We start from the raw sequence: 12,699 nt of genomic DNA, 5'->3' as shown, positions 1-12,699 counted from the left end.
CTCCAAAAAAAACAAAAACCAAAAAAAACGAAAACAAAACCAGAAACAACACCCCCCAAACAACATCAAAACATTCTCTCACTGAGACTGGGGAGTAGCTCAGGCTGTGAAGTGCTGGTCTAAATCAGGCACAGCCCTGGGTTCAATATCTAGTACAGCAGAAATGATACATGCTGGTCCATACCTGTGCCTGTAAACTCAGGGTTTGGAAAGTGGAGGCAGAAATTTCATTAGTTCAGATTATCCGTGGGTGCAGTGTAGTTCCAGGTCAGTCTGGGACAGAGAAGACCCTAACTAATTCTATTACACTATCCGTTTATAGTCACACATTTCTCCATCATTTCTACCTCTTTATCGTCAAAGAAATGGCATGTAATCTTAACAAATCAAAACGACAACCAAAGTTCTTCACAGAGCCTGCAATGTCCCTACCTACACACACACACACACATACACTGCAGCCAATCATGCAATCTGAACTACCAATAGCTGTTGGGAGCGCTCTCAGCCTTCTTGCAATTGATCCTTCACTCGCATCTCTTTTGGGGGCAAACTGGGGTCTCCTACAGTAGCTCCGATCACAATCGGCTCTGTGTAATCTCTAGGTTATCTCTTCGATCAGACATCCATTTCTGTGCAACGGCTGAAGGCTTGAGGCCGGGCTTTTCAACCGGGGAGTGCCATAGAGTGCCACTTATCGAGCTTCTCTAGCCCCTACCCTAGGACGTGTAGCGGCAGGTCGCCATCGAGCCACTTCCTAGTCCGAGCAGTCCTAACACGCATGCGTAACACGCACGCGGCCGCCCCGCCCCCTTCCATTCACTGGGGCAACCGTTGCGGGGCGCCAAGGCCCTGACGTGGGACGGTAGGCCTCTGACATCCCCTCCTTTCGGCCCTGAGGTACCCGGCCTGGTGGCCCCAGGACGTTCCCGTCGGATGGCGGAGTGCTGTGAACGACGCCCATGAAGCTGGTGGTCCTAGTTGCGCTGTGGCTATGGCCTTCGTCACTGCTGGCGTATCCAAGTGAGTGAGTGATGTGCCTGGTGGTGACCTACGTGTTTCCTTTCCTTACATCTTCCCACCTCACTGTCACACACTGGGTGCCAAGTGTGTCACTCCAGTCCTCATACTGCTCCACCCGTTGTCCCCAGGATGCTCAACTCCTAAGCTGGGCTCGCAGTGCCTCCTCCTTTCAGCCGGGACCCCACTTAGGTGGCACTTAGGTGTTCACTCCCCAGGCACAAAACATAATTGCAGCCTGGGCTTAAACACTTCATGTTTTGTTGGAATGCAACCACAGTCATTACTGTATATATTGGCCGTGGCTGTTTTCCTGCTTTAGAACAGCAACTAAGGGCTTGCTGCACAATTCTGCCTTGCAAGGCCTGAGATGTTTGCTATCTGGCCCTTGGCAGTAAAGGACTAGCGGGTCCTTGCAGTTAAATTTGAAGGGAATGTGTAGAAGGTCGGGGCGCGTCTCCTAGGCTTCTGGAAGGAAAGAAGTCAATCAAAAGACACCAACAGTTTAGACAGAAGTTTATTAGTCAAAGCAAAGCTCTCCAGAGAGAGACGGGAGTGGACTGGCTCTAAAAGGGGATAGCAGCACAGTAGGTTCTGTATTGTGACTTTAAAAAAATATATTTTAATGAATAATTATGAGGTAGATGGCATATTCTTAGGGTAAGGTTTCCAGGTTGATGCTCTTGGTGAACTCTCATTTTCAATCTCTGTGTTTCTGCCTCTCTCTATCTGTGTGTCTGCCTGCCTGTGTGTCTGTTTCTCTCCCCCCCCTCTGTCTCTCTCTGTGTCTCTCTCTCTCTCTCTCTCACTCTCTCTCTCTCTGTCTCTCTCTCTCTCACTCTCTCTGTCTCTTTGTCTCTCTCTGTCTCTCTGTATCTCTCCTCTCTCTCTCTCTCTCTCTCTGTCTCTCTCTCTCTCTCTCACACACACACATACATACATACACACACACACACACACACCCCTACCTTTTTTGCCCTTTTCCTTTCTGCCCTGCCCCTTCCCCAAGTCCATTTTATCTTTTGAGACCGGGTCTCATGAAGCCCTGGCTGACCTTGAACTCACTACTTAGCCAACAATTACCTTGACCGTCGGATCCTCAGGATTCTACTTCCCCCATGTCTGGTTGTTACAAGCCTGTGCCAGCACGCCCAGTTAACACAGTCCTTGGTACCCAAAGCAAGCCTCCGTGCACTAACCAGGCAAACGTTCTACCAACGGACCTTTGTGCCCAGCCTCCAAGTCTCTTTAAACCTTGGCAACTGGCTTTCAAGAATTGCTTTTCAAGCTCTCAGGAAGACTACAGTGTGTTAGAATTGTCGATGTCCTATGAGCAAGACAAGTGGCTTGGAGCAAGCCCATCTCTGTGTGGGAGGACTTGAGCCTAATGACATTAAAAAAAAAATCACAAAGCACACAAAGACATTAAATTAGATTTTATTTTTTATTCAGAATGCCTGACTAATATAAGTACTTTTTAATCTATCAGCAAAAGCTCCACTTCTTTTTAATTAATAGTAAAAAGTTAGTGCTGGATAAGTAACCCAGAGGTCCCTTTTCCAGTCACTGTGCAGAATTCTAGTTATGAAAACAGCAGCCTGGTTAGCTTGAGCTGGAAAGATGTCAGCTCAGTTATTTTATTTTGCTTGAATTTGAGGCACAACTTCAAACAGCACTGAGGAGCTCTGTTCTCTGAATCCACTGTACGAAACAGGTCTGGAAAATACGTGGAACTTGTCTGAAGTTATGGACTTGAGGCAGGGCTGGCTCTTTACTGAGTGATGGATGCTCAGGTTTATTTCTTTATGGAATAAGGCCACCCTGTGTTTCTTGTGCTTGAGGTTGTAAGAATCTTTTAATAAGCAGCATATAAAATTTGTGGTTAAATTTTGGTGTGTTGTCAACAGTGTCTGTGTCAAGGTTGGCAGGACAAAGTAAAGATGTATGAGTTCAGAATGTGTGTGTGTGTGTGTGTGTGTGGAAGTCAGTAGATAACCTAAGCTTCTTTCACCTTCCACGCCTTTGATACAGGGACTTTTGTTCACCACTGTGGACACCAGAGAGTCTCCTTCCCCACTTCCCCTTGTGGTAGGAACACTGTGAGTAGAGATACCCACTGTGGAGAATGGCTTTACTTGGGGTCTGGGGATTAGAACTCAGATCCTCGTATGTGCTTCTACTTCCCAAGTCACCTCCCCAAGTCCATGAATCCTCAAAGTACAAAGGTCAGATATATTCAACATTTTCATCTTGATGTGAGTTTTAAAATTCAACTTTTTCTTTTACTTAGCTACCATGCTTCCCAGTGTTGTATACGATATTTTACTATAACAGGCATTTATATCAAACCACGTGTTGAAATTAGCAACATGGTTTGGCTTTAAAGCTGTAATGTTTAAAACATACTTGAGCACATAGACAGACACAATGCATTTCATCTTGAAGGATACACTATTTTTAATTCCATTTTGGCTTACTGTTTTTATAGTTTCTTTGTATAGCGTGTGTGTGTGTGTTGTGTTGTGTTATGAACGTACTGCCACAGCCCATGTGTGGAGGCTAAGGACAATCTTATGGAGCCAGCTCTTTCCTTCTGCCCCTTCATGGATGGTTCTCGGCTTCCAACTCAGGTTGTCAGGCACTTTCCCGGCTGAGCCATGCTGCCAGTCCTGGTGAAGCACATTTAGCCATCAGGGTAAGGTTTTCTGACCATTTCTCCTGTTTTCCCCTTGGTTTTCTTTTCATCCCTGAGAGATCTTTTCCTGGGATGTGGAATTTCCCCTCTCCCTCTTTTGCTGGCACTCCAGCAATGTGTAGTATTTCCTTCCACCCTCATGACTTTAGATTAGAATTGAACTTATTCAGTTTCTCTTGCTTTGTGAGTATGTGTTGCACACACACACACACACACACACACCTGTCTGTGTGCGTGGTGTGCATATGTACATGTGGGTGTGAGGACACATGGTGGGGTCAGGTGTCTGTCCTGATCACTCCCCATATTTGTTTGTTTACTTTAAGATTTGTATTTAGTCATTTTGTTTTGTATGTTTGAGTCTTTTGCTTGCATGTATATATGTACATCATGTGCGTTCCATGGTACCTGTGCAGGTCAGAAGAGGGTATTGATCAGGTCTTATAGAACTAGAGTTGCGGGTGGTTGTGAACCACCCTGTGAGCTCTGGGAACCTAACCTGGTCTTCTACAAGAGCAACAGGGGACAGGGGAACAATAGAACATATATACATAATAATAATAATAACAATAAAATTTACAAGTCTGTAGACAAATACACATTACTAAGTAATTTTTTTAGTTTATAGGTTCATAATTAAAGATATCAGAAAATATACCATTAGTGTCAAAAATGTAATTCCTGTTACAGATTATCAGAGAATTAGAACAGTTAAAAACTATAGAAGCCAGAGTGATGGCATACACCTTTGGTTCCTTGAGAGACAGAGGCAGGAGGATCTCTGAGAGTTCTAGGCCACCTTGGTCTACACAGTGAGTTCCAGGACAGCCAGGGGTATGTAAAGAGACACTGTTTTAAACAAATAAAATCATTTAAAACAAACAAACAAAAAGCCCCCACAAAACTGTGACAGGTCATTATAGTGGAGAAATCTGTGAGTCTTTGTAATTATTTGATGCTGTATATTTTGTTTAGCTGATTTCTGTGGTATTATTTACGCTGCACTGCATTTCAAGTGAAATCCATACTTTTTTCTCTCTATTTTCCAACGCAGTCCTCAAAAAGAGTTATTTCAGCTGATGTGCAAAACTCTAGAATCTGAGTTGACGTATTTGCTTCTCTGTTTTGTATTCTGTGAAAAAAGAAATCACATAACCACCATTCAAATAGAGCATACACAAAGACATCAGCCTTTTCAAAAGTTAGGTTTAACCGGTGTCCACCCCTGCGATCCCAGCCCGTGGCAAGTGGAGGCAGAATGACCAGGCATTCAAGGTCCTTCTTGGCTAAATAGTTCAGACCAGCCTGGGTTCCTGTTTTGGGGGGTGGGGGGGGCAAAGAAAGCAGAAAACACAACTCTTGGTTTATAACTTGTCACCAATTAGCTTTAGTAACTGAAGTAGAAAACTCAAGCTCCATTGACATCCTCAGAGCTGAGACTCCAGCAGAAGCCCCAGCTGCCTAGCAGAGGCCCTGGAAACCGTGTCCTGACATCTCACACTGCAGGGGCTTCTAGTGTGCATGTGTGTGTGTGTGCGCGCTTACATGTGTGTACTGCAGATGTGCATATGAAAGCCAGAGGTTGCCATCAGGTGTTCTCTTCAATTTTTCTTCACCTTATTTTCTTTCACTCAGAGTTCACTGACTTGCTGCGCTTAGTTGGGTGGCAAGTCCCAGGCAGGGATCCTCCTGTCCCTCCCTCCCCAGTGCCACCTGACGAGCTTCCGTGGGTGTTGGGGATCTGAGATCAGATCCTCAAGCTTGTGAGGGAAGCACTTGCCTTACCGACCGATCTATCTCCACAGTCCTGGGGGGCTTCTTAACCTTAGCCATGGTCTGGGACATGCTGTTTGCTGAGATATCCAAGTGACAAAAAAGCAGCTATATAGTATTGGAGTCAATATATTATACACAGGAAATGGCCAATGTGTTGTAAGTGACTCGGCTTCTAGCAGGTCGGCTTGCTCTTTGTAAGAATTAGAAGTGTATTTGCTGTTTTAGAATTTCCTGTAGAACCGAGAAAAACAGGATTTCACCATGGTGGGATTTTGTGTAAGGATACTGGAGACTATCCTTTTACTATCTGACCTGCAAACATTTCTACTGGGCTCAAATGATGTGCGAGACTGGTCCTGATTAGTGGCACCGGGAATCTGAGATGCAGGGATGTGTTAGAAGGGCAAAAACAAGAGTGAGGAAGCATGTGAGGTGGGGATGGATTCAAGAATAGAATGATCCAGAGACCCAAGGGTGCATTTACAAGAAAGAAAAGCGAGGTAGGAGGTAGGGTGCCTCTGTTGCTAGGCAGCCACAAACAGGCTTTTTGGTGTTTCCAGAGTAACTGCAGGGGAGGATAATGAGTACTTGAGATGTTTTTAGAAATCACATCTAGTGAGCACCTCCTTCTCCTGTCCTTTGGCATCCTAACTTACTTAATCACTACCTGGGTATGCCATTTGCTAGTCTGAAGAGACAAGCTAATTTACTGAAGATCAAGTGGGTCCTAGCCTAATTTTGAGCAGCTCCCTCTGCAAAGCCTCTGTCATGTCTCTGTTGGCTGCTCTGGATTGGCCATGGTCAGCCCAACTCTTTGCTTCCTAGTTGCCTAGAACAGAAAATTTCTCAACAATTTTAGAAACAACTTTTTATAGAAAAAAATGAAACAAGCACACACACACAAATAGAAGTGGTGGCATAAACGCTCCCTCTGTGATAGACCCTTTGATTAATCTGGGCGTCTCCACTCATATCCCTTCTCCCCTAACCTCCCTGCCCCCAAATCCTTGTGCCTAGCTTATTTAGAAGCAAATTACAGATAGCTTATAGTTTACCAGTAAACCGTTTAGTACGAATCACTGATGCGTAAGGGTGCAAAGTGCATAGCAGCAGTACAGTCATTTCTAATGTTCAGGGCTCGGGAGATGGCTCAGTTCCTGTCGTCAGTACATTCACACTTAATAAAAACAGAGGTAAGAAAACTCCTGTTTTTTTTTTTTCTTCTTCAACAAATTAAAGGCATTAGAGAGGAAGCACTATTTGAATTCCAAACATATCAAGTGAACAGAAAAAAAATAAAGAATCAGAAACCTTTGGGCAGCAGTCAGATATGTTAAGTGTTGGCTTTTGTGTGTATGTGTAGGTTGTGGCTGTGGAGGCCAGAGGACAATCTCTGGTGTCGTTCCTTGAGAACCATTTGACACATATTCTTGAGATAGGATATCCCAATGGTCAGGAAGTCTCTAAGTAGGCTCAGCTGTCTGGCCAGGAAACCCCAGGAATCTGTCTGTCTCCAACTCTTTCAATGTCCCCAGTGCTAGAATGGCAAGGCTTATAACTATGCCTGACCTTTTGTGTGTGTGTTGGGGAGAGGTTCTGAGGATCAAACGCTGGTCCTTGGCAAAGGCAGTTTCTGAGACAGCTCTATGGCTCCTATCCCCGATTTCTTATTACATTTGTTTTTAAAGATTTACTCATTTTATGTATATGAGTACACTGTAGCTGTCTTCAGACACACCAGAAGAGGGCATCTGATCCCATTATAGATGGTTGTGAACCACCATGTGGTTGCTGGGAATTGAACTCAGGACCTCTGGAAGAGTAACCAGTGCTCTTAACCTCTGAGCCATCTCTCTAGTCTCTACATTTGTTTTATGTGAGATAAAAGAACAGACATAGTACCTTTTGGCTTTTTGTTTGTTTTTCCCAATAATTTATTTATTTTTATTCACTTTACATCCTGACTGCAGTCTCCCCTCCCTCCTCTCCTCCCAGTCTTGCCCTTACACGCCCCTCCCTCCTTATTCCCTCCCCTTCTCTAAGAAGGGGAAGCCCCCTTGGGTACCACCCTACCCTGGCACATCTAGTTCTAGAAGGACTAGGCGCATCCTTTCTTGCTGAGACCCAGCCAGGCAGTCCAGGTAGGGGAAGGGGATCCAATGGCAGGCATTAGAGTCAGAGACAGTCTTTGTTCTAATTGCTAGGGGACCATATTAGGACCAAGCTGCACATCTGCTACAAATGTGTAGGGGGCCTAGGTCTAGCCCCTGCATGCTCTTCCGTCTCTGTGAGCCCCCACTGCTAGGTGGGTCTTCTTGTGGTGTACTTGATCCTTTCAGCTCCAGTATCTTTTGTTTAAGAAAATATCAAGGAAAATCCTAAAGTCACGGCCCTGGAGAGTAGAAGAGCAGAGGCCAGCATGGGAGTGTCAGCTCACCTGCACGGGACCGTGTCTGTCTGACTCAGTCTTCCTGACCTGAAATCTCTAAACTCACAGTTGGATTGGGGGAGGGGGAGGATGTTTATTTTTGTTAATAAAAAAAATCAGTAAAAGAGAAAAAGAAATTCCTTAAAACTTTCAAAACAGGGATGGGGCTATGACTCAGTTGGTAAAGTGGTTGCCTTGTGAATGTGAGGGCCTGAGTTTAACCCTGAGCACCTGTGCCAAAACAAAAGGCCACTGCAGTGATGTCACTTGTAGTTCCTAAGGTGGAGAGGTGGGGCCAGGAAGATCCCTGAGGCTCCATTCAGTGAGACAACCTGTCTCAAGAACTATGGTGAAGAGCAACTGAGGAAAATAGACACTGGTGTCAACCTCTGCCTACACACACACACACACACACACACACACACACACACACACAGCCAACGGTTTACTGTATTTAATAATTGGTGTTCATCAGAGCCAGAGCATCCCATGCCCATTTTACAGATGTATTAGCTGTAAATAATCAAAAGAGCACAACTAATAGCAAAGCAGGGTAAGTAGGAAGTGAGGAGTTTTGGATCTCTGTTTTAATACAATTGCAAATTTAGGTAATTTAATTATATTTATCTAAACATCTGACCTCTAAAAGTTTAATAACTGACTCCGGTGAGCCAGTGTGTGTCTACTGTAGTGCCCTGCAGGGTTAGATAGCATGATTTTGGTTTACCCATTTCACCGGCCAGCACCAAATTCCTGACACTATTAATGATGTTCTGTCATGCTTGCAGACAGGAACCTAGGATAACTCTGAGAGGCTCTACCCAGCAGTCGACTGAAATAGAGACCCACAGCCAAACATTGAACGGGAGCTCCTGGAGTCTATAGAAGAGTCTGGGGAAGGATTGAGGGCCCCTGAGGGGATAGGGACTCCACAGGAAGACCAACAGAGTCAACTAACCTGGACCCTTGGGGCTCTCAGAGTCTGAAACATCAACCAAAGAGAATACACGAGCTGGACCTAGGCCTCCCCACATATGTAGCAGATGTGCAACTCAGTCTTCATGTGGGTCCCCAACAACTGGAGCCAGGACTGTTTCTAAAACTGTGGCCGGTCTCTGGATCCCTTTTCCCTAGCTGGGCCTCCTTGTCTGGTCTCAGTGGGAGAGGATTCACCTAGCCCTGAAGAGACTTGATGTGCCAGGGTGGGGAGATATGGAGTTGGGTGGGGGTGGAGGCTCCATCCTGTCAGAGGAGAAGGGGAAGGGAAGTGGGAGGGACTGTGTGAGGGGTGGGGACAGGGAGGAAGGGGACAGTGATCCGGATGTAAAGTGAATAAATGAATAAATTAGTAGAAAAAAAGGAATTTTGGTTTAATAAGTTGGCTACTGAATCATAAATTATATGGAAAACAAGCATAAACTGATGTAGAAAAGGGCACACACGTGCACCTCTGGCTCCGTGTTTTCAGAGAACAGTGGCCTGGTGTTAGGGAAACGGAGCTTGTCTTCTGTACTTAAGAGCTAGCCTAGAAAGTGAGCCGAGGTTAGCAGAGTCTGCCATTGTGTCATATGGAATAACCGTTACTTACTGTGTGTTTGATTTTTTCCCCCTCAAGCCATAACTGTGTTGCCCGATGAAGAGCAGAATTTGAATCATTATGTACACATTTTACAGAACCTCATAATGAGTGTCCCCACCAAGGAGCAGGATCTCGGGAAAAAGTTGAGTTCCTCAAGAACTGTGGATGGCACAGAGCCAAGGTCATTGGCATCCAAGGTGCTACTCACCCCTGGGTTAGTCTCCGCTCAAGATGTCACCCCTGAGAGCGATGTTCTGATCAGACCCGTCGATGAAACGACAAATTCCCGTACTAGCGGCTTCACGCTGAGGAGAAGAAGAACCCAAAGTACAGCATTCTGGTCCATCCGGCCAAACAATATTTCTGTTGTTTTACACACGGAGGAACCATTTATTGAAAAAGAACCGGAGCCGGAACCGGAACTGGAGTCTAGTCCGCTGCCGACTGAGCCTGAGCTGGAGCCGGAGCCGGAGCCGGAGCCCGAGGCTGAATCCCGGCAAATGTCAGAGCCCGAGGAAGAGTTAGTGACCAGCACAACGCCAAACAAGGAGCTAACGGGGACCTCACGGATATCATCCATGGCCACCCAGCCAGCTAACACCCAAGCATCTCCTATTACTGTAACAGTAAAGACCACCAGCACCATGGATGTCTCCACAGACTCTGAGGATGTACCCCAGCTCTCAGGCCAGTCAGAAATCCCGAGTACTGAAGAAGTACCTGGACGTCACTCACTGAATACGAGACATGAGGATATTTTGAGAAAAATTTCCAATATTAATGCGGAGATTCAGCAGGGGCTTCTTGGTGGCAATAGTAGTCCCGAGTTCAAGGAGTTCATCAAGGCCTCCAGGGAGCACCTGAAACGGAGCCTGGCCCTGGCCGCAGCCGCCGAGCACAAGTTGGAACAGATGTACGGATCTAACGTCTTCCCAGAGGGACGTACCAGCGACCCAGACGATGACATGGAAATGATTATCAATATGCTGTACAATTCCAGGTCCAAGTTGTCAGATTATTTCAATATTAAGCATGTACCATCAGAGCTGAGAGAAAAAGCTTCCGTCGTGAATGCTGAGTTGAGAAAAATATTATGTGTGGATCAGGTAGAAATGCAAAGCCTCATTAAGAAGCTGTTAAGCAATAATATGAAAATCCTAAATATTCTTAATGTCCCATGACCAAACTCATGTAAGCAAAGGACTTGTTCACAGGAAAATAAGCATAGTGATTTCAAAAGTTGCCTAAAATATTTTCTACTATATTTCCATGTGCTAACATCCTTATGTGTCATATCATAAAATATTTTCATATGCACTAAAATCCTAACAATTTTCAAATAAAACTTTGCTTTGTGAGTCTGTAGTGGTTTTTTTTTCTTCTTCTCACTAATCTAAGCTGTGAAGAGCTGACCTTCCAGTGTTTTGGATTTGCTTCTACTTAGTTCACAGGCTGCTTGGGCTGTGTCAGGTTTAAAAGAACTGCTTACAGTTTTGAACCCACTTTCAGAGCATCTGCATTTTCTGTAGGAATGGTACACTCGAGGCTGATGTCAGAACTCTCCCATGTGGGTGATGTACTGGGGTCATTATGGGGGACCCTAGCCTGGATCTGTGATGAAGGCCATCCTCACAATTCCCTCCCTGGCCTTGTATACAAACACATTAAAGATTTACAGATCTTTTGATAGCAAGTATGACTGATATCGGTTAAGTTAGACATTCAATATAATAATGAAAGTGCAGTTTTGTTTCATGATTTGGCCAGTATTATATTCAAGTTAATTTACTTAGCACTCAGGTTCTCACTAGCAGTCAAGCTAGTCATTTACAGATCAATAAAGATTTATTGACCCTCTGCTAGAACAAAATGCTCGGCTTTGGGGATAGAGTGAAGAGCTATGTCCCTCTCGCTTTGAGAGTATAACAGGGAAGCTAGACTTTGAACAAAGATTTCCATATTTTAAATTTTCAGTTGGGACAAGCTATTATGGGAAGTAGCTGTCTAACTTCATCTAGAATATCAAGAGAAGTAGCCTCAAGCAAGTGGCATTTGAGGGGAGGTCTGAGAGACGAGGCATGCTTGGGGGAAGAGAATACTGCAGGTGCAGGAAGAATGTGTGTAAGTGTTGAGCTGAGGCCAAGGGTAGAAGGTTCAAGAAGTGCCTGAGGTGTACAAAGGCCAGAGAGAACAAACATTCCAAGACAGAGCAGGCACAGAAGGTCAGAGAGAAGCTGGCAGGCTTTGTGCTGTGCATTAACCATCTCTATCTTGTGCTCGGCTTTGTATCAGACACCAGTGTGTTTAAATGTAACACTCTGGCTACACAGTTTTAGGGGCAGACTGAACTGAGGTGGACAGGAGTTGTGCAGGAGCCAGATTTGCCTTGGATTACATGGGAGGAAGTGACAAAAGCCAGAACAAACAGAACCAGTGACTGGGGGAGTCACAGTGACCAGACACAAATCCCCCATAGGGCTGTGGTGTAAAGTGGTACAGAGGTTGCTTTCACAGAACCACTGCACACTGGGCTTTTTTTTTTTTTTAAATAACTTACTATGAAAAACTTTTAAGTATTGCAAAAGTGAGCCGTAACATGGTAACAGTCCACAGCCATTACTGTGAACAGTCGTGCTCTAATGGGCAGTAGTGTCTGTCTGTCTAGCCCTAAGCTACCCCACTTCCTGGATGCTCACCTGGATCCCCAGGACTTACCTTTTCATCTCCAGCTGCACCACATGAGGCCCTCTCAGCTTTTGAAGAACACTTGCAAATGTTTCATAACAATACATTCACGTGCAGCTAACGGTATCTAGTCAAGGGTTATAAAGTGATTAGACAATGGGAAATTTGGAGTTTCTTTGTATGAATCAAGATCAAATAAAGTTCACACATTGCTACTGCCTGACTGGACTCAGAGTTCTCTTTTAATTGAAAGATCCTTTCCACTCTCCCCTCCCTCTCCCCTTGAAACTTCTTTATTGGAAAAATGGACATCAGGGCTATCCTTTCCCACAGTATGGCTCTGGTGTTGCACATAGGTTGTTGCTAGTCTGTTTTCCTGTCCTCTGTGTTTTCTTTTTTCTTTTTTCTTTCTTTCTTTCTTTCTTTTTTTTTTTTTTTTTTTTTTTTTTTTGGTTTTTTGAGACAGGGTTTCTCTGTGTAGCCCTGGCTGTCCTGGAACTCACTTTGTAGACCAGG

General features: G+C 44.9%; 1 protein-coding gene across 1 annotated transcript; it reads left to right on the top strand.

Moving 5' to 3' along the window:
• Positions 1–817: 817 nt before the first annotated feature.
• Spesp1 (sperm equatorial segment protein 1) lies at positions 818–10,854 on the top strand. The gene is made up of 2 exons (XM_021172542.1): positions 818–1,023; positions 9,535–10,854. Exons 1-2 carry the CDS (start codon positions 963–965, stop codon positions 10,677–10,679), a joined length of 1,206 nt encoding a protein of 401 aa, XP_021028201.1. The 5' UTR covers positions 818–962; the 3' UTR covers positions 10,680–10,854.
• Positions 10,855–12,699: the final 1,845 nt, after the last annotated feature.

This window comes from Mus caroli, chromosome 9, assembly GCF_900094665.2.
Source record: "Mus caroli chromosome 9, CAROLI_EIJ_v1.1, whole genome shotgun sequence".
NCBI lineage: Eukaryota > Metazoa > Chordata > Mammalia > Rodentia > Muridae > Mus > Mus caroli.
This window is presented reverse-complemented; position numbering and strand designations above follow the sequence as displayed.